Source organism: Scyliorhinus torazame, chromosome 3 (assembly GCF_047496885.1).
Source record: "Scyliorhinus torazame isolate Kashiwa2021f chromosome 3, sScyTor2.1, whole genome shotgun sequence".
Taxonomy (NCBI): domain Eukaryota; kingdom Metazoa; phylum Chordata; class Chondrichthyes; order Carcharhiniformes; family Scyliorhinidae; genus Scyliorhinus; species Scyliorhinus torazame.
In genome coordinates this window covers 19,379,183-19,402,607 of record NC_092709.1, presented here as the reverse complement: position 1 = coordinate 19,402,607, position 23,425 = coordinate 19,379,183, and the positions used below count along the sequence as shown (strand labels likewise).

Sequence of the window (23,425 nt, the reverse complement as noted above, 5' to 3'; positions counted from 1 at the left end):
CTGCTGGCCTGCCTTGGTCTGCTTTCAAAGCCAGCGATTTAGCCCTGTGCTACACCAAGCAGCATCATACAAATGATCTTCAGCGAGTAATACAAAGGTTCAGTTGGCAGTCCCTAAAAACTACAGTACGTGTGCAGCCCACGGAACCACCCATCAAGTGATTCACGTACTTGCTCTCTGTCTCTCAGGGCCAAGCAACAATATCAAAACCACATCAACTGCAACACAGAATCAAGGCAGGGCAACTTGAATTCCCCGGAATTTAGGTTAAGGGATGACTTGATTGCAGTTTAAGATATGAAAGGGAACAGATAGCATTGATAAGAGCGAAACAATTTCTGCCAGCCGGGGAGTCTTGTACTAGGGGCTGTAATTAAAAAAATAGAGGCAGGCCTTTCAGGACTGAAATTAGGAGACACTTCCACACACAAAAAGGTGGCAGAAATTTGGAACTCCCTTCTGCAAATGGCAATGGATGTAACACCAATTATTAATTTTAAATCTGAAATTGAGATGTTTTATTGACTAAAGTTCATAAGGGGTATGGGACAAAGGCAGATATGTTGAATTAGGTTGCAGATCAGCTTTGCTCTCAATGAAAGGTGGATCAGACTTGAGGAGCTAAAGGGCCTTCTCTTGTTCCTATGTTCCTTTGTACTCACTGGTGTCCAGATCTCTGGTAGTGGCTATAAATCACAAAAGGAATGGCAAAGGCACGTGTATCCAGAGGGTAGTGGTCAGGCAAACATTTTCCCCTAGCTCCCCCTCCACGGGAACCTCAAAGGTATTAAGAATGTTGGAAATTAAAATCAACCAATTATCCAGGTGTACACACATTCCTGTTGCATTTTCAAGCCACAAGTGATGCCAGCAGGGGGTTAGAAGTTCAAGTTGGGTTCAAGTCCCACTTCAGAACTCAATGGCCACAGAAAAGTGTGTTCATAGCGTGGTCAAACGATTGATTATCAGCCTGTATGCCTGATGGCAGGCGGTAAGAGTGGGAGAGCTTCCTGGTCCGCCATACTGAAGAAGGCAATGTCATATCACTGCAGTACTTTGCCAAGCTTAATCATGGATCAATCCAATGGTTGCCCGTGCCCTCTTAGGGCATGGTACCTGGCGGAATGGGAAGATGTGTTCTGTTTCCCTATCTCATGGACCATTTGCTCCAATACACTGAAAATTAACATCCTGCCCAAGATAAGTTATCTCTTCTAAATGCCACCATCAAAGATTCCGGAAACGTTCCTCCCTAACCTCAAGTAATCAGTAAGTCGATACAGCATGAAAATACAGCAAATTACTGTGGGTAACAGTTTCATTAAGATACTTTTGGCCCAAACAATACTACACTCTGAAGTCGGAGTCAAAGGGGTAGCCATTGCCTATGTAAGCCTAACTTCAGGTAACTTTGGGAAGGTTATTTCCTAATTGAAACTCTTGATCACAATTCTTTAGGCTCCAAGTCCGAGACCTTCACCACCAGCAGGTGCACGGAAACACCATCAGGTCTCCTCCATGTCACACAACATCCTGACTCAGACATAGCGGCATTCCTTCATTATCATGGGGTTAAAAATCCCAGAGTTCCTGAAAGGCACTGCCTGAAAAAGAGGGAGGTGGTGGGGTCAATGGTAAGTTTCAAGAGGGAATTGGGATATAGATCCTTGAAAAGGAAACAATTGGAGGGCTTTGGGACAAAACAGGTGAGCAGGACTAACTGGGCACTTCTTTCAAAGAGCTGGCATGGACACAATGGGCTGAATGGCCCCCTTCCGTGTTCCATAAAATAGGAGCACCATGGGAACATAATCAACCCCAAGTTCCTCTCCAGATCACACATCATCCGGAGAAGAGTGGGACACTGCCTGTGAGAAGTCTGCATGTTCTCCCAGTGTCTGCGTGGGTTCCTTCCGGGGCTCCGGTTTTCTCCCAGAAGTCCCCAAAGACATGCTGTTAGGTAATTTGGACATTCTGAATTCTCCCTCTCTGTACCCGAACAGGTGCCAAAATGTGGCTACTAGGGTTTTTTTACAGTAACTTCATTGCAGTGTTAATGTAAGCTTATTTGTGACACTAAAGATCATTATTAAATTAAAGCATTTAGGAAAGACTAACAAGACTGGGAATACCAAATAAATGGTTGGCTACTGCAGAGGGGCCTGTCTACAGATTCCTGAACGTAGTAGGACAGATAGATAAGGTGGTTAAGAAGGCATATGGGATACTTTCCTTTCTTAGCCAGGGCGGTGAATATAGGAGCAGGATGCTGCAGCAGTATAAAACGCTCGTAAGGTCGCCAAAGGTACTCTTTAAGGTCCAATTACCTCTGCCTTTAGAAACCTGTCATACCGATTTTACACCCTCTGATGGCGCTGTAGCAGCACCGCTAACAATTATCATTATAGCAATAATAAATTAACAAACGTAGTTATAGACATAGAAAGTTATCATGGAAATATAAAATTAAGCATGCAATACACTACTTCAAACCACATTCAACTTCCCTGATCTATCAAACTCCTATCCTCCAAAATACCTGGAGATCAAGCTTGGTCTTCACTGCCTCTGTGCAACTCTATAGGAAGTGGACAGTAAAACCTCAAGATGGAAAAATAGTTAACAGTTCCTATCCGTATTATAGATCATCGAATCATATAATGTACAGTGCAGAAGGAAACCATTCGGTCCATCGAGTCTGCATCGGCCCTTGAAAAGAGCACTCTACCCAAGCCCACACCCCCACCCTAACCCCACCTAACTTTTTTGGACACTAAGGGCAATTTAGCATGGCCAATCCACCTAACCTGCAGATCTTTGGACTGTGGGAGGAAACTGGAGCACCTGGGGGGAACCCACGCAGACACGGGAAGAACGTGCCGACTCCGCACAGACAGCGACCCAAGCTGGGAATCGAACCTGGGACCCTGGAGCTGTGAAGCAATAATGGTAACAATGTGTTAACGTGCCGCCCTAATATAATAATAATTTCTCAGCAAATTAGTAATAAAAGACATGCAAGAGGTAAATAAAATATGCCTTTAAAGGCCCCATGACAGAACAATGGCACAAGACCCGGTTTTGTACTAGGAATCACCAAATATGGAAACAAAACAGAAACAGGGGGGAAAAAGTACTTCCAAGTTTTTCTGCGATCATTTTGTGTTGGATTGCCTCCAGTAATTTATGATTAAGTTGTTTGAGATTCATTCCAAGTGCAAAATAGATTTTATGCTGGCCTCCAAAAATCAATCATCAGCTATAAATAGCCCTAAAAGTAATAAAACAAAGAACTAAGACATGCAGAATAGAAATTTAAAGTATGGACAGGATTCCAAAACCTAACACTGTTGACTGGAGTAATTGAAAGACTTCCACACAGAATCAGGAGGAAGCGAGAGATTAAATTCCTCAAAGGCGACATGAACTCAAATTTTGTTCTAACAAAAGTAAAATACTGCGGATGTTGAAAATCTGAAATAAAAATAGAAAATGCAGGATAAACTCAGCAGCTGTGGCAGCATCTGTTGTGAGAGAAACGGAGTTAATGTTTTGAGTCCAGATGACCCTCCGACAAGAAGGCTCTGTAAAAGAGGAGTATAAACTCGAAACGTTAACAGTGCTTCTCCAACCTTGTTCTGTGAACTGGATGTTAAACATTTTCTGCTACATTTGAAAAAGAGAGTGATTGTTCACCAGCATTTATTCCCCCAAAAACTTTTTTAAACCTGATTCAGTAGTCATTCATTTCAATATTTGCGGAATCTTTCTGGTGAAGTGGCTGCTGTCGTTTGGCACTGTTGTTAGCACTGTTGCTTCACAGTTCCAGGATCCCAGGTTCGATTCCCGGCTTGGGTCACTGTCTGTGCGGAGTCTGCACATTCTCCCCGTGTCTGGGTGCATTTCCTCTGGGTGCTCCGGTTTCCTCCCACTAGACCCGAAAGACGTGCTGTTAGGTGAATTGGACATTCTGAATTCTCTCTCTGTGTACCCGAACAGGCACCAGAGTGTGGCATTTAGGGGCTTTACACGGTAACTTCATTGCAGTGTTAATGTAAGCCCACTTGTGACAATAAAGATTATTATTATTATAAAAGTATTCACCTCTGTGAACAACAATCACTGCATCTCAAAAGTAATTCACGACCCGTCCAGTGCTCAAAATGCTTTTGCAGAATGTGATAAGATGCCATATAAATGCAATGATGTGGAGATGCCGGCGTTGGACTGGAGTGAGCACAGTAAGAAGTCTAACAACAACAGGTTAAAGTCCAACAGGTTTGTTTCGGTATCACTAGCTTTCGGAGCGCTGCTCCTTCCTCAGGTGAATCTGAGGAATCATTCACCTGAGGAAGGAGCAGCGCTCCGAAAGCTAGTGATATCGAAACAAACCTGTTGGACTTTAACCTGGTGTTGTAAGACTTCTTAATATAAATGCAAGACCATATTTCTTAACTCATTGGTATTACTTGCTTGATTCCCTATTTCTGTGATCTCCTCCAGATCTACAACTTTCTGAGATATCAGTGTTCCTTTAATTGTGGCCTTTTGTACACCCCAGATTTCCCTCACCTACTATTGCCGCCGTGCCTTTATAGGGGCTGGTTTAGCACACTGGGCTAAATCGCTGGCTTTTAAAAAGCAGACCAAGCAGGCCAGCAGCACGGTTCAATTCCCGTACCAGCCTCCCCGAACAGGCGCCAGAATGTGGCGACTAGGGGCTTTTCACAGTAACTTCATTGAAGCCTACTTGTGACAATAAGCGATTTTCATTTCATTTCAACTGCCTACGCTCTTAGCTCTGGAATCCACCATCCCCACCCAGCCCTCCCCAAACCTCTCCACCGCCCTATCTCTCGCATCTCATCTAACTTTCCTTAAGAGCTACCTGTCTGTCATCTTTTTTTGGTCATCTGCCCTAATATCTCCTTACATACCACACTGTCAAATTCTGTCCGATAACACTCCTGTGAAGTGTCTTGGGACGCTACTCTGCTTCAAGAACACTATATAAATGCAAGTGATTGGTGGTGCCTCACTTCTAAAGTTTGGCATTGCAGACTGATTTTGCACAGATCTGGACTTCCTACATCTAATCCTGTGCCTTGAGTGTCCACCAAACTAGTTCACTAAATCAAGCAAAACTGGTCACTGGCTGTATTTAACACGCCGTAGACAGAGAACGAAGACTGATATTTTACTATTGAAATGATCTATAGTTTACCCGATATTTCTGCCACATGACTGTGCAGAACTGACTATAGGACAAATCCATTTCTGCCAGTTGGAGATTATTGTCCCTCCCATTCACAGAACTGGACATGAAACACGAAATCCCTCTGCTTTTAAACGCTCCCTCACCACTCACACCCAGTCAACACACAAGCATGGCACCGCCTGGACCTGCTCCTCACTTTGGGGATGCCGACCTGGCCAAGCTTCTCGACGCTGTGAATGAGAGGCGGGTCATCCTGTTCCCCTGAGGGGGTCGGAGGAGCAGCAGCAGGGTCAGTAATGCCGCCTGGAAGGCAGTGGCAGCGTCTGCTAGTGCGAGCAGCATGACCAGGAGTACCGCCCTCCAATATTGGAAGAATAATCTCTACAAAGCTGCAAGGGTACGTTAGCACCTTTCTTGTGGCATCGATTCTGCCTGACACGCCTGAAATCCGCCCTCGCTCCTGTCTTCCCACTCCCCCCAATATTCCCACAAGTCACCACCTTCGTACTTGTTGCTCAGGATCCATTGGCAGCCACCAGCACAACCCCTTCATGCCCAGGTGCAGTGCCCACATATGCCACCTGCTATAGTGCAGCTACAACACTGGAATCTACCCGGCAAAGTGGAAAATTGCCCAGCCAATTACCGCCCTATCAGTCTACTCTCCATCATCAGCAAAGTGATGGAATTGGTCATCAACGGTGCAATCAAGTAGCACTTACTCAGCAATAACCTGCTCACGGACGCTCAGTTTGGGTTCCGCCAGGGTCACTCAGCTCCTGACTTCATTACAGCCTGGGTTCAAACATGGACAAAAGAGTTGAATGCCAGTGGGGAGATGAGAGTGACTGCCCTTGACAGCAAGGCCGCACTTGCCCGAGTGTGGCATAAAGCAGCTCGAGCAAACCTCTCCGCTAGTTGAGCCATACCTGGCACAAAGGTTCACTGCTTCAAATGGTTGTGGTGGTTGGAGGTCAATCAGGGGCTGTTTAGCTCACTGGGCTAAATCGCTGGCTTTGAAAGCAGACCAAGGCAGGCCAGCAGCATGGTTCAATTCCCGTAACAGCCTCCCCGAACAGGCGCCGGAATGTGGCGACGAGGGGCTTTTCACAGTAACTTCATTGAAGCCTACTTGTGACAATAAGCGATTATTAATATCATCTCAGATCCGGACATCACTGCAGGAGTTCCTCAGGGTGGTGTCCTAGGCCCAACCATCTTCAGCTGCTTCATCAATGACCTCCCTTCCATCATAAGGTCAGAAGTGGGGATGTGCGCAGATAACGGCATGGTGACACAGTGGTTAGCACTGTTGCCTCACAGCGCCAGGGACCAGGGTTCAATTCCGGCCTTGGGTCACTGTCTGTGTGGAGTCTGCACTTTCTCCCCGTGTCTGCATGGGTTTCCTCTGGCTGCTCCGGTTTCCTTCCACAGTCCAAAGATGTGCAGGTTAGGTGGATTGGCCATGCTAAATTGCCCTTAGTATCCAAAAAGATTAGGTGGGGTTACTGGGTTAGAGTGGAGGTGTGGGCTTAAGTAAGGTGCTCTTTCCAAGGGCCGGTGCAGACTCGATGGGCCTAATGGCCTCCTTCTATGATTCTATGACTGCACAATGTTCAGCACCATTCGCAACTGCTCAGGTAATGAAGCAGTCCATGTCCAAATGCAACAAGACCTGGATAATTTCCAGGCTTGGGCTGACAAGTGGCAAGTTACATTTGCGTCACACAAGTGCCAGGCAATAACCATCTCCCACAAGAGAGAATCCAACAGTCGCTCCTTGACCTTCAATGGCATTACCAATGCTGAAACCCTAACAATTAACATCCTGGGGGTTGCCATTGGTCAGAAACTGAACTGGACTAGCTATATTAATATCAGGGCAAGTCAGAGGCTAGGAATCCTATGGCAAGTAACTCAACTCCTGACCGCCCCCCCCCGGTGAGTTGTAGATTGTGAAATGCCGCACAGATCCCGACCCAAGCCCTGGAGTAAACCGGTGATATAAACATTGAGGGCTGTGGTGACCTTCATGGCCATTGAGAGCAGGTGTACTCCTCCCCCTCCTCCTAGTGGTGCTAAGTCCACCAGGACGTGGTACATGTGCAGCACTGTCTCTCGAGACAGAATCTTCTGCGGCACATGCTGTCCTTCATCTCATTGAACGACCAATTTCGCCTGTACACCTTGGGCCATCACTGGCCGCCCCCTCTAGGTTTCTCCTCAGCCTGATGGACAGCCGGGTCTTCAGGATGTGCGGCAGCGGCCCCTGCACATGGGGTGCCGCTTACAGCCTGCATCCTCTCTGCTGCCTTCCCACGTTTCTGGCCGCCTGGGCTGCCACCAGCACTGCAAAGACAGCCGCTGCAGGACCAACACGAACAACCATCTTGGTATCTGTAAGGAATTGGAGAATGAGATAGACCGACATCAGTTAGGGCTTCCAAACTTGGACTCTCAAATCCCACAAACCTCCCCCACCTTTACACGTCCCGCCTTCTCTCAGAATGCTATCCAGTGAAGCAGTTGTGCTGGAAAATCTTGCTCTGCACATTCACCCCCAGCAACATCAGCAGCCGCAAGACCCCAGACCTCTGCCAGGGACATTAGGGAGACCATGCTCAGGTGCCCGCCCCAGATCCACACAATTACCATTTGGCCGGGTGAGGATCTCCAGTGCTGCAGCCCTGCTCTTTAGTGTTTGATTGTTGGCAGCTGCCTCTATGGTGCTGACGCTCCTAGAGTGCAGGCACACTGGGCGGGATTCTCCAACCCCCCGCCCCCCCCGGCTGGGTCGGAGAATCGCCCGCGGGCCGCGCGAATCGCGCCACGCCGCCCCGATGCCGGGACGCGATTCTTCACAGAGCGGAGAATCGGCGCCATTGGGGCCAGCGTGGTCGGCGCACCGCCGGTCGGGGTATGCGACGACTCTCCGGCCAGGATGGGCCGATCGGCTGTCATCAAAATGCCGAGTCCCGCCAGCGCCGTTCTAACAGCCTCTGAGCCGGCGGGACCTCGGCGTTGAAGGGTCTGGGGGCGGCCTGTGGGGGGTGGAAGGGGGGTCTGACCCCAGGGGGGGGCCTCCGTATTGGCCTGACCCGCGATTGGGGCCCACCGATCGGCGGGCCGGCCTCTCTGTTCCCCGGTCTCCTTTCCTCCGCGCCGGCTCCTGTGGCCCTGCGCCATTTGGTGTCAGGGCCGGCGCGGGGAAGGCGGCCACTGCGCATCCGCTGTTGGCGCCAGCCCAACTGCGCACACGCGGACCCTGCGGCACCGGGTTCAGGCCAGAATCAGCAGCTGGAGCGGCGTGGGCCGCTCCGGTGCTGTGCTAGCCCCCTATAGGCCGCAGAATGGGGTCCCGGAATGAGCACCGACGCCAGAGTAAAACACTCCGTTTTTACGCCGGAATCGGCACTTAGCCGCCCGATGGGAGAATCCCGCCCAAGGTTCCTCAAAGGTTGCTTGAAATGCAATGCACTAATCATCCATCCTCTGAGACATGGCACGTGTGTCCTCAAGGAGACACTTGAGAGAATGTGAAGTGCTTACAACTAACAACGCTAAATCCTCATTTGAAATAGCCTTCAGCTGTGAAGCAGATTGGACACAGTTAAAGGGAGTGAAATTGACTTTCAGCATTGAAGCCGGAGTAGGGCTCTGTGGTGGAAGGTTTGGGTCGGACAGGCAGACTGCAGCTGTGGTTGCCCCTGTTATGGATTTCCAGTCTTTAAAGACGCCTAGAAGACCTCATAGACACAAAAGCCCCTCACCCCCCAGCCCAGGAGTGACCCCCCCAGGAATGCTTCAGCCCCCCAACCAAGCCCAAGCCCAACCCCAACCCAACCCCAATGAGGAGTCTTTCCCCCTTCACCCCCCCACCGAGCACTGGGCCATAGCTCTGGTGCCCTTGAGCTGCATGCCGGAAAATGGAAACGGATACTCACTTCCTCACTTCTCTTAGAAGCCACTAAACGATGCCCGGGTGACTTGCCGCTGGAGAGTCAGGTAATTCCCAGGAGGCCGCTGCAGTCGACTTCAATCTTGCTAATGATATTCAAATGAATGCAAATGAGGGTTAATGATATGCTCACCATTTGGGGGCAAGACCCGGAACTCGCCATCAGATGCGGGCCGGGTGAATTGCAGACTGGCTCATGCCCGGCATGAATCTCGACGTTGGCCCTTCCCACTATTTATCTGGTGCACCCAGATCCAGGCCAGGCGCGACGCTGTGGTTAATTTCTGCCCTCAGTTTTCATTCTCGCCTCCGGGTCGCAGTGTTGTGGGTTAAAGGCCCAGTCCAGGGCTTGAGAGCATTGTCATTTATGTATTTCAGTGCATGTATGATGTTTGCCTATTCACCGTCATTCCATAGAATCGTGCTCAGAAGAGGCCTCACAAAACAATGCATTACTGGCAGGCTAATGTAAAAAGAGTCAATTGCATTGCATGCTTTCTCGAGCCCTGTACCTTCCTGTTTCTGGTCTTTAGCCACTGTTATCTTAAAAGATGCAACATGCTCTGCTCCAACTGCTCACAGAGCATTCTACACTTCAACAACTGTCCATATTCTGAGAAATTCAAAACACGTGAAATGCTTTGCGATCTGAGAAGCTACTAAATAAGCAAGCAAACTCTCAGGCTTGGATGTCTCAGTGGGGCTTAAGTTTCCCACCTCCCCCACAACTTTTCAGAAGGCCAGAACGTCTCATCTGAGTCAGAATATCAACCTTCAGTAACCAAGGGGTCTGATACAGCCTGGAAAAAAAAAATCAGCAAATCCCCCCAAAAGGTATCAGACCAGATGTGATAGCTATTATAAGGGGTGGGCAGAGGCTATCAAAATGATAGAAGGATGTGACAGGGTAAATACAAAGAAGTTAATTCTACAATATTAAAATTAGAGGGTGGCCATTTACCAATAAGATGAAAATGCACTTTTTCATACGAGCATATGAATTAGGAGTAGTAGCCCACTTGACCCATTGAGCATGCTCGGCCATTCAATAAGATCTAATCTGCTTGTAACCTCAACACTACATTCCTGCCTAACCCCAAAACCTTACACCCCTTTGTTCGTCAAGAATCTATGTAGCTCTGCCTTAAAAATTTTCAAAGACTTTGCTTCCACTGCCTTTAGAGGAAGAGGCTTCCAAAGACTCACAACCCTTCGAGAGAAAAAAATTCTTCTCATCTCCATCTTAAATGGACAATCATTTGAACAACGGCCCCATAACGTAGATAATCCCACAAGAGGAAACATCCTCTTCGCATCCAACCTGTCAAGACCCCTCGGGATCTTAAGGGCTTCAATCAAGTCACCTCAAATTCCAGCGAATACAAGCATAATCTGTCCAACCTTTCCTCATTAGACAACCCACCCATTCCTGATATTAGTCCAGCAAACCTTCTGTGAACTGTTTCTAAAGCATCTGAGGAGACCAGTGTTACACACAATACTCCAGATGTGGTCCGTGTACAACTGAAACATAACGTCCCTACTTTTATAATCAATTCTCCTCACAATAAATGGTAATATCCTATTAACTCTACTAATTACTTGCTGTACCTGTATTTGCTGAATCTCAGACCTCTGCAAACTCTCACCATTTAGATAATAAGCTTCCTTTTTATTCTTCCTGCCAAAACGGAGAATTTCACATTTGCTCACATTATACTCCATTTGTCAGACCACTTAACCTATCTATGTCTCTTTATAGCCTCCATACTCTTCACAACTTACTTTCCTCCCTCTCTTTGTGGCCTCAGCAATATAGCAACCATACCTCCAGTCCCTTCATCCAAGTCATTTACATAAATTGTAAAAAGGTTGAGGCCCCAGCACTGATCCCTGTGGCACATCACTCACCACATCCTGCCAACCAGGAAAAGACCCATTTATGCCAATCTAAACCAGCCAATCTTCCATCTATGTCAATGTGTTTCCCCCGACACAATGAGCTTTTATTTTCTGCAATAACCTTTGATGTGACACCTTATCAAATGCCTTCTGGAAATCTAAGTACAGTACACCCACTAGTTCCCCTTTATCCACAGCACATGTGACTCTTTCAATACGGTGGTACAGTGGTTAGCACTGCTGTCTCACAGTGCCAGGGACCTGGGTTCGATTCCGACTTTGGGTGCCTATCTGTGTGGAGTTTGCATGTTCTCCCTATGTCTGCATGGGTTTCCTCCCCGTGCTCCAATTTCCTCTCTCAATCCAAAAATGTGCAGTTTAGGTGGATTGGCTATTCTAAGTTGCCCTTTGGTGCCCAAAGATGTGTAGGTTAGGTCACGGGGAAAGGGGGGGCCTTGGCAGGATGCTCCTTTGAAGGGTAGGTGCAGACTCGATGGGCCAGGTGGCCTTCTTTTGCACTGTAGGGATTCTATGATCTCCAATAAATTGGTTAATCATAATTTACCTTTCACAAATCTATGTTGACTCTCAAAGTCTCTTTTCCAGAGGTTGTAGTTGCTGAGACAATCAGAATTTTCATGATTGACACCGATAGATTTTATAAGGTAAGGATGACAAGTGATATGGAACAAAGTTAAGTAAATGGAGTTCAAGTGTGGATCGTCCAAAGTCTAACTGAATGACAGAACAGGCTCAAGCAGCTGAATACCTTTTTCTGTTCCTACTTTTCTAAATACTCACCTCAGCACAGGCCTTCAAACATGTCTTTTTGAAGCCAAGCAGTTCTGAAACATCCTTCCTGTTGCAGTCTGTATCACAAGCTCTTTGTATAATGTGCCTCAATACAACAGCAAGGCCCGCTCGACAGAAATTCCCATCCTTTTCCACCAGAGCAGGCAAACGACAACTCTGAACAACTGGAGGCAAATCCTGTCGTGAAAGGATGTTGATGGGAATGTTGGTTGGTGCTCCGTTCTCCCACAAGGAACCGCCAGCGGTGTCTTCATTCGGCACAAGGAACACCTTAATCGATGTGGAGTCACAATAGGACATTAAAAATAAAACAATAGATGTGTGCAAAGGAACAATCCTGTCTTCTGTGTGGTCGGATAGCTCCAGGTACAGACACTCTTCATGTACACTATTGTTCTTCATTTCTGCAGCCACCTTTAGAAAGTTGAATGGGAGTCCATTAGAATATAATTATAGATGCTGCAAAACAATTTGCAGTTATATTTTTATAAATGTATTTTTCAATCATTTTTCCACAATGATTTTGTCACAAGCAACAAAATTAAAAATTCAGCATCTGAAAAGTGGTAGGTTAATAATTCTGGGTTGTTTTGTGAGAGGGAAGTAATCAGGCAGAGTCGAAAGAGCTTTAGAAATAATGTTCAGCCTACTAGTTATAAAGCAGCTATCTTCTAGCCAACATAAAAGCTGAAAACAAATTTAAAGTCCAGGCAAATGGAAGTGTTATGGGTGCCTTGTCAGCTCTTAACAGTGGCTAAGCGACTGGACCAGAACCATAACATTTTAAAGTTTTAAGACGGTGCGGAAAGATCGATTTGTTCCAGGAGTGATAATATAAGAAAGAGGGCTTAGTTATTTTTATAAACAAACTTTATTAAAACAAAAGAAAACAATATTTAAACTTTTAAACTTCAACCCGAGCAATAACAGATTACATGTAGTTTCTTAACCTGAACACACCAGTTCCCAATAGACAACGGCAATACTTGCATTTACAAAGCAATTTTTCCTCTGTTAGGGACATTCGCTCAGGCCCTTTTCTGAAGCCTGCCTCGTGGCAACTTTCATGACCTCTCTGGTGGTAGTGGCGACGCTCAAGGTCTGGAGGCAGTTACCCTTGCACTGTGGGCGAGGTCACGGGAAATGCTGATTCGAGGGAATCATGGATTTGAACCAGGGAGATGAGATGGAATTTCGGAGATGGGAGGAGAGGGGAGTATGGGTATTAAAAGATTTGTTTCTGGGAGGCCGATTTGCGAAGTTGGAGGAGCTGAGGGGGAATTTGTGTTGGGGCAGGGGGAGATGTTTAGATATATGCAGGTCTGAAATTTTACCAGGAAGGAGGTACTGAGCTTTCCGACTGCACCGGCCCCCACACTATTGGAAGAGATATTGACGGCGGTGGGCATTGGAGAAAGGGGTGGTGTCAGCGATTTATGGGGTTCTTCTAGGAGAAGATAAGGTAACACTGGATGGGATTAAGGCAAAATGGGAAGAAGAGTTGGGGGAGGGCATGGAGGAGGGGTTGTGGTGTGAGGTGATACGGAGGGTCAACTTCAACCGCAAGGTTGGGGCTGATACAGTTGAAGGTGGTGTATGGGGCGCACCATACAATGGCGAGGATGAGTTGACCTTTTGAGGGGGTGGAGGATGTTTGTGAACACTGTGGGGGGGGCTGCAAATCATGCTCATATGCTTTGGTCCTGTCCAAAGCTGGAGGGGTATTGGAGGGAGGTCTTGTGGGTAATCTCAAAGGTTCGAATCAGGACCCCTAGAAGCCATATTCGGGGTGTCAGAACGGCCGGGGTTGGAAGTGTATGCAGAGGCAGATGTCTTAACCTTTACCTCGCTGATTGCCCGAAGGCAGATTCTGTTGGGGTGGAGGTTGGCTTCTCCACTCTGTGCCTCGGCATGGCGGGGGGACCTGCTGGAGTTCTTAACATTCGAGAAAGTAAATTTCGAGTTGAGGGGGAGGATGGAAGGGTCCGACAACTCATGGGCCTTGCTCATCATGCATTTTCACAAATTGGATGACATCGAACATGAGCGGGGGGTTGGGAGGGTTTGGAATGTATAAATTAATGATGATTCTTTTTCATTGGTGTTTTGTATTCAAATTATTGGGAGCTGTATGAGGGTGGGTGGGATGAGGGGATTGTTGGCTTGGGGATTGCCATTGCATTTGTTGTTATTGTTAATTATTACTTGTTGTTGTAAATATGATAAATGTGAAAAAGGAGAATAAAAATATTTTTTAAAAACTTTCATGACCTCTCTCAGTCAATTTCCAAAGCCTTCTCCCCTACTGTTCAAAACATCATTCTTTCTCTGTCGCTCTCTCTCTGAACTCCACCCAGCCCTCAAACAATGGTTTTCTGAGGTTTCCAGACTTGAACCTATCATTGTTATTTTGGCTGTTTGATGGCCTACTCCCATTTATACAAAAGAGCCATACTATTAATATGCAACTAACCTCCCATTGATGGGCAAAGATGTCATCAGGCTCTGCAATAGGCTAATGGCTGGTCTGACAGGAGTCTCCCGAAGGAAAAAGGATCTGGGGCATCCTATGTATTCCCACTAACAAATTTAATTGTAACTCAGCCATGTGTGGGGGTATTCCTCTGACTCTGTGCTAGCAGGTTTTATTCCCTCAATCTGTTTCACCCCTAAATTGACTGCTGCATCTTGGGTCTCATTTCTGGATCCAAGTTCCTGATATCTCCTTTGCGTAACAGGAAGATAAGGAGGGAAGATCATAAATAATTCATTAAAACATACAGTATGCTAAAAGATAGACTGAATGGTCCACAAACGTACATAGAAAATGTTTAGCACTTCACAGTACTTTTTGGGAAGAGGTCAAATAATCAAAAGGGTGTTTGTGTCAGAATTGACAATTACCCCAAGAAGTGCAGTAAAGACACTCATTTCTATCGAGAGATGTGTACATGTCCGGCAATGTTTTACACACAAAGTTAATACACTGCAAACACACTGAATCATTGAGCAAGGTGTCAAGATGTCAATATTTTTATTGCTGATTATTCAGGTTCTTGATAATATTGTGAATAGGGGGCAGCACGGTAGCACAGTGGTTAGCACGGTTGCTTCACAGCACCAAGGTCCCAGCTTCGATACCCGGCTTGGGTCACTGACTGTGTGGAGCCTGCACGTTCTCCTGTGTCTGCGTGGGTATCCTCCGGGTGCTCCGGTTTCCTCCCAAAGTCTAAAGATGTGCAGGTTAGGTGGATTGGCCATGCTAAATTGCTCATAGTGTCCAAAAAAGGTTAGGTGGGGTTACTGGGTTCGGGGATAGGGTGGAGGTGTGTAGCTTAAGTGGGGTGCTCTTTCCAAGGGCTCGATGGGCCGAATGGCCTACTTCTGCCCTGTAAATTCACTGTGATAAACATCATAATCCTGAATGTACCTCAAAAGACAAGGCTCCTTCCTGCATGTTAGTTAGCATCTAGGTTCTTCAACTTGATACTGGATCTCCTAAAATGGTGCTTATGAGTTAAAATATTAATTAAATTTGCCTTTCTTAGTGCCTTTCTTAACATTATTCGCACTAAATTGCCAGTCTTAACAACTCATGCACTGATTTAGAACTGTACTGCTCTTCCTTCACTGTCACTCGGTCAAAATCCTGGAATTCCCTCCTTAACAGCACTGTGAGTGTAGCTATGTAATAATAATCGTTTCATTGTCACAAGTCGGCTTACATTAACACTGCAATGAAGTTACTGTGAAAAGCCCCAAGTCGCCACATTCCGGCGCCTGTTTGGGTACAGAGGCAGAATTCAGAATTCTCAGCTGGTACGGGAATTGAACCCGCGTTGCTGGCCTTGTTCTGCATCGCAAACCAGTTGTCTAGCCCACTGAGCTAAAGCTACACCAGATGGTCTGCAGCGGTTCATGAAAGTGGCTCATTACCACCTTCTCAAGGGCAATGAAGGATGGGCAACCAATACCGACCTAGCCAGCAATGCACAGATCTCATGACTTAATAAATAAAACTTGGTTGAAGCTCGTCCAAACAGCAGGTTATTCACATTGGCAACTTTGGCTCAATGATAGCACTCTTATTTTTGAGTCAGAAGGTTGTGGGTTCCAGTCCCACACGAGAGATATATAATCCAGGCGGACACTTTAATGCAGGAGGTGGTCAGACAAAAGTCTCCCAAAGGAAAAGGATCTGGACATCCTGTGTATTCCCACTAACGAGTTTAAATCTGACTGGTGACATTGTAACTCGGCCAGTGTGGGCATGTCCTTCTGACTCTGGGCTAACAGGTTTTTTTTCCCCTCAATCTGTTTAACCCGTAAATCGGCTGATACATCTTGGATCTCATTTCTGGACCCAAGTCCCTAATATATCCCTTGTATAACAAGAAGATAAGCAGGGGACACTTCCGGGTGCGGCTATGCAGAGCTAGGTCGCATATTCGGTAGCTCCCGCTTGGAACGGACTTTTGGGCTCTTTTACAGGGCCCCCACGGCATTTGTTTGACATTTCCCGGTGTGGGAAGAAGACTGCAGCATTCCCCTGACAGTGTCCCCCAGGAATGTTATGTCTTTTGGCTGCCAGACCCGGGAGAAACAGTAAAGGATTTGGCTTTGGCTGCAGGTTTAGACAAGGGCCTCTTCCAGCATGCAGGCGGGGGATGGGCAAGCTTAAAGCTGCAATCTGACTTGACTCTATCAAAGGTGAATTCTAGCAGCAGAGGGAACAACTGTGAAAGGATCTACCAGGGCCATTGAAGAAGCAGGGACGAGGCTTCCAGTGGCGGCCATGGAGGAGTAGGTCGCGCATTCGGCAGCTCCCGTCTGGAACTGACTCTCAGACCTTTTTCAGGAGTTTCCATAGACTTTTTAAACGGACCAGAAGTGTAACAGCCAAAGGAGCGGCACTGGAGCAACGGGAGAAGCGAGGGAAAGAAAACAAAATGGCGGCGGCCAGGGACAAAGGGGAGCTGCAGGAGTTCATCAAGCGCTGCTTCGAGGAGCAGCGCGAGGAGATGCGCAAGGAGATGTTGGCGCCTATGCTTTCGGCAATTGAAGGACTCGGGATCACCCAGAAGGTCCACGAAGCTAAGATCCAGGAGGTACAGAAAAGAGTCAGTCAGAACGAGGACCAGCTCGTGGGCCTGGCGGTGAGAGTGGAGCAGAACGAGGCGCTACACAAGAGGTGGGCGGGAAGACTCGAAGACCTGGAGAACAGGTCGAGGAGAAAGAATCTGCGAATCCTGGGTCTCCCTGAGGGAGTGGAGGGGGCTGATGCCGGGTGGGCATACGCGAGCACGATGCTCGAGGCGATGATGGGCACGAAGGCCCCTTCGAGGCCGCTGGAGTTGGACGGGTCACATCGGGTGCTGACGAAGAAGCCCCAGGCAAATGAGCCGCCAAGGGCGATGGTGGTGAGGTTCCACCGGTTCACGGACAGAGAGTGGGTCCTGAGATGGGCCAAGGAGCGGAGCAGTAAGTGGGACAATGCAGAGATCCGAATATACCCGGACTGGAGCACGGAGGTTGCAAAGCGGAGAGCAGGTTTCAACCGGGCCAAAGCGGCGTTGTACCGGAAAGAAGTGAAATTCGGAATGCTGCAGCCAGCGCGACTGTGGGTCACATACAAGGGCCAACACTATTACTTCGAAGCGCCTGAAGAGGCGTGGACCTTTGTACAAGCCGAAAAGTTGGACTCTAACTGAGGGTTTGTGAGGGTAGGGGGGATGTTTGAGGTTTGATGTGTGATGGTTGTTGTATATAGGGGGTCAATCACGCGCAGGAAATGTTACATGGGCTGGGGGAGAGAAACAAGGCCGCGACAGGAGCTGCGCCAGAGGGGGCGGAGCGGGTTTTGGAAAGCGCGGGGTGTTTTCCCGCGCGCGGGAAGAAAGGCGGGAAGGGGATCGAAGGAATGCATATGGATTGGGAGACTCCCACGCGGGGAGGTCAATGGGAAAGCGGGGGAAGCCGGGGTCAGCAGGCGTCAGCTGACTTACGGGAGTGACATGGGGGGAGCAAAAAAGCTAGACAGGGGTCTAGCGGGGGGAGGGGAGGGGGGGAAGGGGGGGGGGGAAGGGTTGCTGCTGCACTGGCCGAAAGGGAATGGGACACAGAAGAGGTGGTCGGGACGGGGATCCCCCCTCTGGGGGACTGGAGGGTGAGGGAGGCGTGGACACGGGGACTGGCCCAGAAAAGGAGATGGCTAGTCGGCGGGGCGTTGGGGGGGGGGGGGGGGGGGGGGTGAGAGTCCCTCCAATCCGGCTGATAACGTGGAATGTGAGGGGCCTGAATGGGCCGGTGAAGAGGGCTCGAGTATTCACGCACTTAAAGGGACTGACGGTGGACGTGGCCATGCTCCAAGAGACACACCTGAAGGTGGCGGACCAGGTCAGGCTAAGAAAGGGATGGGTAGGACAGGTATTCCACTCGGGACTGGACGCGAAGAATAGAGGGGTGGCAATATTGGTGGGAAAGCGGGTGTCATTTGAGGCCAAGACTATTGTAGCGGACAATGGAGGGCGATATGTAATGGTGAGCGGTAGGCTGCAAGGGATGTGGGTGGTGTTGGTAAACATATACGCCCCGAACTGGGATGATGCAGGATTCATGAAGCGCATGTTGGGGCGCATTCCGGACCTGGAGATAGGAGGCCTGATAATGGGAGGGGACTTCAATACAGTGTTGGATCCAGCACTAGACCGCTCCAAATCAAGGACTGGAAAGAGGCCGGCGGCGGCCAAGGTACTTAGGGTGTTTATGGATCAGATGGGGGGAGTGGACCCATGGCGGTTTGCAAGGCCGCAGGCCAGGGCATTTTCTTTCTTCTCCCATGTACACAAAGCCTACTCCCGGATAGATTTCTTTGTTCTGGGTAGGGCGCTCATTCCGAGGGTGGAGGGGACGGAGTATTCGGCTATAGCCGTTTCGGACCATGCCCCACACTGGGTGGAACTGGAGCTGGGAGAGGGACCAACGCCCGTTGTGGCAGCTGGATGTGGGACTGCTGGCAGACGAGGTGGTGTGTGGGAAGGTGAGGGGGTGTATCGAAAGGTACTTGGAGGCCAACGACAACGGGGAGGTGCGGGTGTGGGTGGTATGGGAGGCGTTGAAGGCGGTGATCAGGGGAGAGCTAATTTCCATTAGGGCTCATAGGGAGAAGACAGAGGGTATGGAAAGGGAGAGGTTAGTGGGGGAGATTTTGAGAGTGGACAGGAGGTACGCAGAGGCCCCGGAGGAAAGATTACTTGGGGAAAGATGACAGCTCCAGGCGGAGTTTGACCTGTTGACCACAGGGAAGGCGGAGACACAGTGGAGGAAAGTGCAGGGGGCGACCTACGAGTATGGGGAAAAGGCTAGTCGGATGCTGGCACACCAGCTCCGTAAGAGGATGGCAGCGAGGGAAATAGGGGGAGTCAAAGATGGAAGGGGAGCCACGGTTCGGAGTGCGACGAAAATAAACGAGGTATTCAAGGCCTTTTATGAAGAGCTGTACAGATCCCAGCCCCCAGCGGGGGAAGAGGGGATGAGACGATTCCTAGATCAGCTGAGATTCCCGAGGGTGGAGGAGCAAGAGGTGGCTGGTTTGGGGGCACCAATTGGGTTGGAGGAGCTGAGCTAGGGTTTGGGGAGCATGCAGGCGGGGAAGGCCCCGGGACCGGACGGATTCCCGGTGGAGTTCTACAGGAAGTACGCAGACCTGTTGGCCCCGCTACTGGTGAGGACCTTTAATGAGGCAAGAGAGGAGGGGACCCTGCCCCCGACAATGTCGGAAGCGACAATTTCTTTGATCCTAAAGCGGGACAAGGACCCACTGCAATGTGGATCGTACAGGCCGATCTCGCTCCTCAATGTGGATGCAAAGTTGCTGGCAAAAGTGCTGGCCACGAGGATCGAGGACTGTGTCCCAGGGGTAATCCACGAGGACCAGACGGGATTTGTAAAGGGCAGGCAACTAAACACCAATGTGCGGAGGCTCTTAAACGTGATAATGATGCCATCGGAGGAGGGAGAGGCGGAGATAGTGGCAGCTATGGACGCGGAGAAGGCCTTTGACCGAGTAGAGTGGGAGTACCTCTGGGAGGTGCTGCGCAGGTTTGGGTTCGGGGTAGGGTTTATCAATTGGGTTAAGCTCCTTTACAGAGCCCCGATGGCAAGTGTAGTGACGAACCGGCGGAGGTCGGAGTACTTTCAACTGTACCGAGGGACGAGGCAGGGGTGCCCCCTGTCCCCCCTGTTGTTCGCACTGGCGATCGAACCATTGGCCATGTCATTGAGGGAGTCTAATAAATGGAAGGGGGTGGTCCGAGTGGGAGAAGAGCATCGGGTGTCGCTATACGCGGATGACCTGTTGCTGTACGTGGCGGATCCAATGGAGGAGATGGTGGAGGTCATGCAGACTCTAAGGGAGTTTGGGGAGTTTTCGGGCTATAAGCTCAATGTAGGGAAGACTGAGCTCTTTGTATTACAGGTGGGGGACCAAGAAAGAGGGATAGGGGACCTACCGCTGAGGAGGGCGGAGGGGAGCTTTCGGTATCTGGGAATCCAGATAGCCAGGAGTTGGGGGACCCTACATAAACTGAATCTGACGAGGTTGGTGGAGCAAATGGAGGAGGATTTCAAAAGATGGGACATGTTACCGCTCTCGCTGGTGGGTAGAGTGCAGTCGGTCAAAATGGTGGTCCTTCCGAGGTTTCTGTTTGTGTTTCAGTGCCTTCCCATCGTGATCACTAAGGCCTTTTTTAAGAGGTTTGTGTGGGCGAATAAGACCCCAAGAGTAAGGAGAGGGTTCCTGGAACGCAGTAGGAACCGAGGAGGGTTGGTGCTGCCAAACCTGGGGAGCTACTACTGGGCAGCTAATGTGGCGATGATCCGCAAGTGGGTTATGGAGGGAGAGGATGGAGATGGCGTCCTGTAAAGAAACGAGCCTGGGGGCGGCACCGTTGGTGACGGCACAGCTGCCGCTCTCGCCGACAAAGTATACCACAAGCCCGGTGGTGGCCGCAACGCTAAGGATCTGGGGCCAGTGGAGACGGCACCGGGGTGCAATGGGAGCATCGGGTGTGGTCCCCGATCAGGGGTAACCACCGGTTTGTCCCGGGGAAGATGGACGGGGGGTTCCAGAGCTGGCATCGGGCGGGGATTGGAAGAATGGGGGACCTGTTCATCAACGGGACGTTTGCAAGCCTAGGGGCACTGGAGGAGAAGTTCGAGTTACCCCCGGGAAATGCCTTTAGATATATGCAGGGGAGGGCTTTTGTGAGGCGACAGGTGAGGGAATTCCCGTTGCTCCCGGCACAAGAAGTTCAAGACAGGGTGATCTCGGGTGTATGGGTCGGGGAGGGCAAGGTGTCGGAAATACACCAGGAGTTGAAAGAAGAGGGGGAAGCACTGGTAGAAGTGTTGAAGGGTAAATGGGAGGAGGAGCTGGGGGAGGAGATCGAGGAAGGTCTGTGGGCTGATGCCCTAGGTAGGGTTAATTCCTCCTCCTCGTGTGCCAGGCTCAGCCTGATACAATTTAAGGTGGTCCACAGAGCGCACTTGACGGGGGCGAGGTTGAGTAGGTTCTTTGGGGTAGAGGACAGATGTGGAAGGTGCTCAGGGAACCCGGCGAACCATGTCCATATGTTTTGGTCATGCCTGGCACAGGAGGGGTTCTGGAGAGGCGTGGCGGGAGCAATATCTCAGGTGGTGAAAGTCCGGGTCAAGCCAAGCTGGGGGTTAGCAATATTTGGAGTAGTGGACGAAGCGGGAGTGCAGGAGGCGAAAGAGGCCGGCATTCTGGCCTTTGCGTCCCTAGTAGCCCAGCAAAGGATCTTGCTAATGTGGAAGGAGGCGAAGCCCCCCAGCCTGGAGGCCTGGATAAATTATATGGCTGGGTTCATAAAGTTGGAGAGGATTAAGTTCGCCTTCAGAGGGTCTGCGCAGGGGTTTTACAGGCGGTGGCAACCGTTCCTAGACTATCTCGCGGAGCGTTAGAGGAAGGTCGGTCAGCAGCAGCAGCAACCTGGGCGGGGGGGGGGGGGGGGGAAGAGAGAAGAGAGGGGGGACTGCCTGGGAGGGTGGATGAGCAAGAGATAACATGAAGGGTTGGGGAAACTGGCACGTACGGGTGAGGGCCAGTGTACAAAGCTGTGTAAATATATCATTTTGCCATGTATATATCTTGCTCTGCGCGATTGCTCGTTTTTTTTTGTTACGGGGGTTATTGTTTGTAAGGGAGAAAAATTGTGTTAAAAAACTTTAATAAATATATATTTTTTTAAAAAGAAGATAAGCAGGGAAGATGACCCCCAAGGTGGAACAATAGATTCTACAGCATGGTTCAAAAAAGAGCAAGGGAGCTCGCTCACAACCCAGGGCATTATATTTAACCCCCAGCACACTTAAACAGACAACCTGGTCATGTATCGCCTGCCTGTCTGTGGGAGTCCGTTCACACTGAGCTGTTGCATTCCCTGCAGAGCTGCTTTAGTTTAGTGGGCTAGGCAGCTGCTTTGTGATGCAGAACAAGGCCAGCAGCCGTGGGTTCAATTCCCATACCAGCTGAGAATTCGGAATTCTCTCTCGGTGTATGCGGAATGGGGCTTTTCACAGTAACTTCATTGCAGTGTTAATAAAGATTATTTATTTACACAGTGGCTGGACTCCAAACGTGCTTCAGAGGCGGTGAAGCACGGTGGGTCGCCCTGTGGGCATGGAAGGTGCTATGGAAATGCAGCTTTCAGGGAAGAAGTGATTTAATGAAATTGCCGGCAGTCAGCTGCATCAATCTCAAACTCAGGTGCTGTCTGAAATCCAGGGCCCGGTCCATCAGACTGATGGACTCTCTCCTCTCTGCTCAGCTCAGCAGGGATGGAGACTGGGCTGCAGGGAGGCGAGTGAGGGAGGCCGCGCCTGGGCGACATTCAAGATACATCGAGGCGATAAGATCGTCCAGAGAGCTGGCGGCTGATCTGTGGCGACCCAGTATCCACGCTCCTAATTACCTGAAACCCCGCCGGGAGCAGCCGCTTGTTTGATCAGCACCGAGGAGGCAGGGGGACCAGATTGACTGGCGGACCGGATATTACCCGTTGCCAGGACCCAAGGGACGGGTTTCACGGTGGGACCGGATGTCGTGCGAAGCAGTTGACTGGCAGGCTGCTGTGGTGACATTAGGGAGGCCCCTGAGGTTAGAACAGGGACATTAACAACCTGTGAGCGCCCAGTTGTGATCAGGTCAGCTGGGGTGCCCTCTCTTCTCCTTTGTATAACATGGCTGTCCCCAGCCTGGACCTGGACCCACTCTTCCTGAAAGCTCTGGGCTATCTCCACTCAAAAAGCAAAGACTCGGCAGAGAAACTGAAAGCCCTGCTGGATGAGACCTTGGCCAGAGGCAGCGATTCCACCTTTCGACAGACACCAAAGGTACAACTTTCTTTTCCATAGAAGACAGCGTTTTGAAAGGGGTTGAATGAGGGTGGATCACTGATGAAAGACTTTCACCACGGCGGTGCAGTGGTTAGCACTGCTGCCTTAAGGCGCCG

General features: G+C 49.5%; 2 protein-coding genes across 10 annotated transcripts in view; one reads left to right on the top strand and one right to left on the bottom strand.

The window, feature by feature from the left end:
- gstcd (glutathione S-transferase, C-terminal domain containing) overlaps positions 1-23,000 on the bottom strand; it is a 256,913-nt gene extending 233,913 nt beyond the window's left edge. For all 9 annotated transcript variants that reach the window (XM_072495359.1, XM_072495361.1, XM_072495367.1 and 6 more), the window contains exons 1-2: positions 22,886-23,000; positions 11,880-12,305 (exon numbers count right to left, since the gene is read on the bottom strand). In XM_072495359.1, coding sequence (XP_072351460.1) covers positions 11,880-12,293 — 414 coding nt within the window. In that variant the 5' untranslated portion in view covers positions 12,294-12,305; positions 22,886-23,000. The remainder of the gene's footprint in view (positions 1-11,879; positions 12,306-22,885) is intronic.
- The window catches only part of ints12 (integrator complex subunit 12), a 30,700-nt gene continuing 30,261 nt past the window's right edge, over positions 22,987-23,425 (top strand). The window contains exon 1 of the mRNA XM_072495369.1: positions 22,987-23,306. Coding sequence (XP_072351470.1) covers positions 23,154-23,306 — 153 coding nt within the window. The 5' untranslated portion in view covers positions 22,987-23,153. The remainder of the gene's footprint in view (positions 23,307-23,425) is intronic.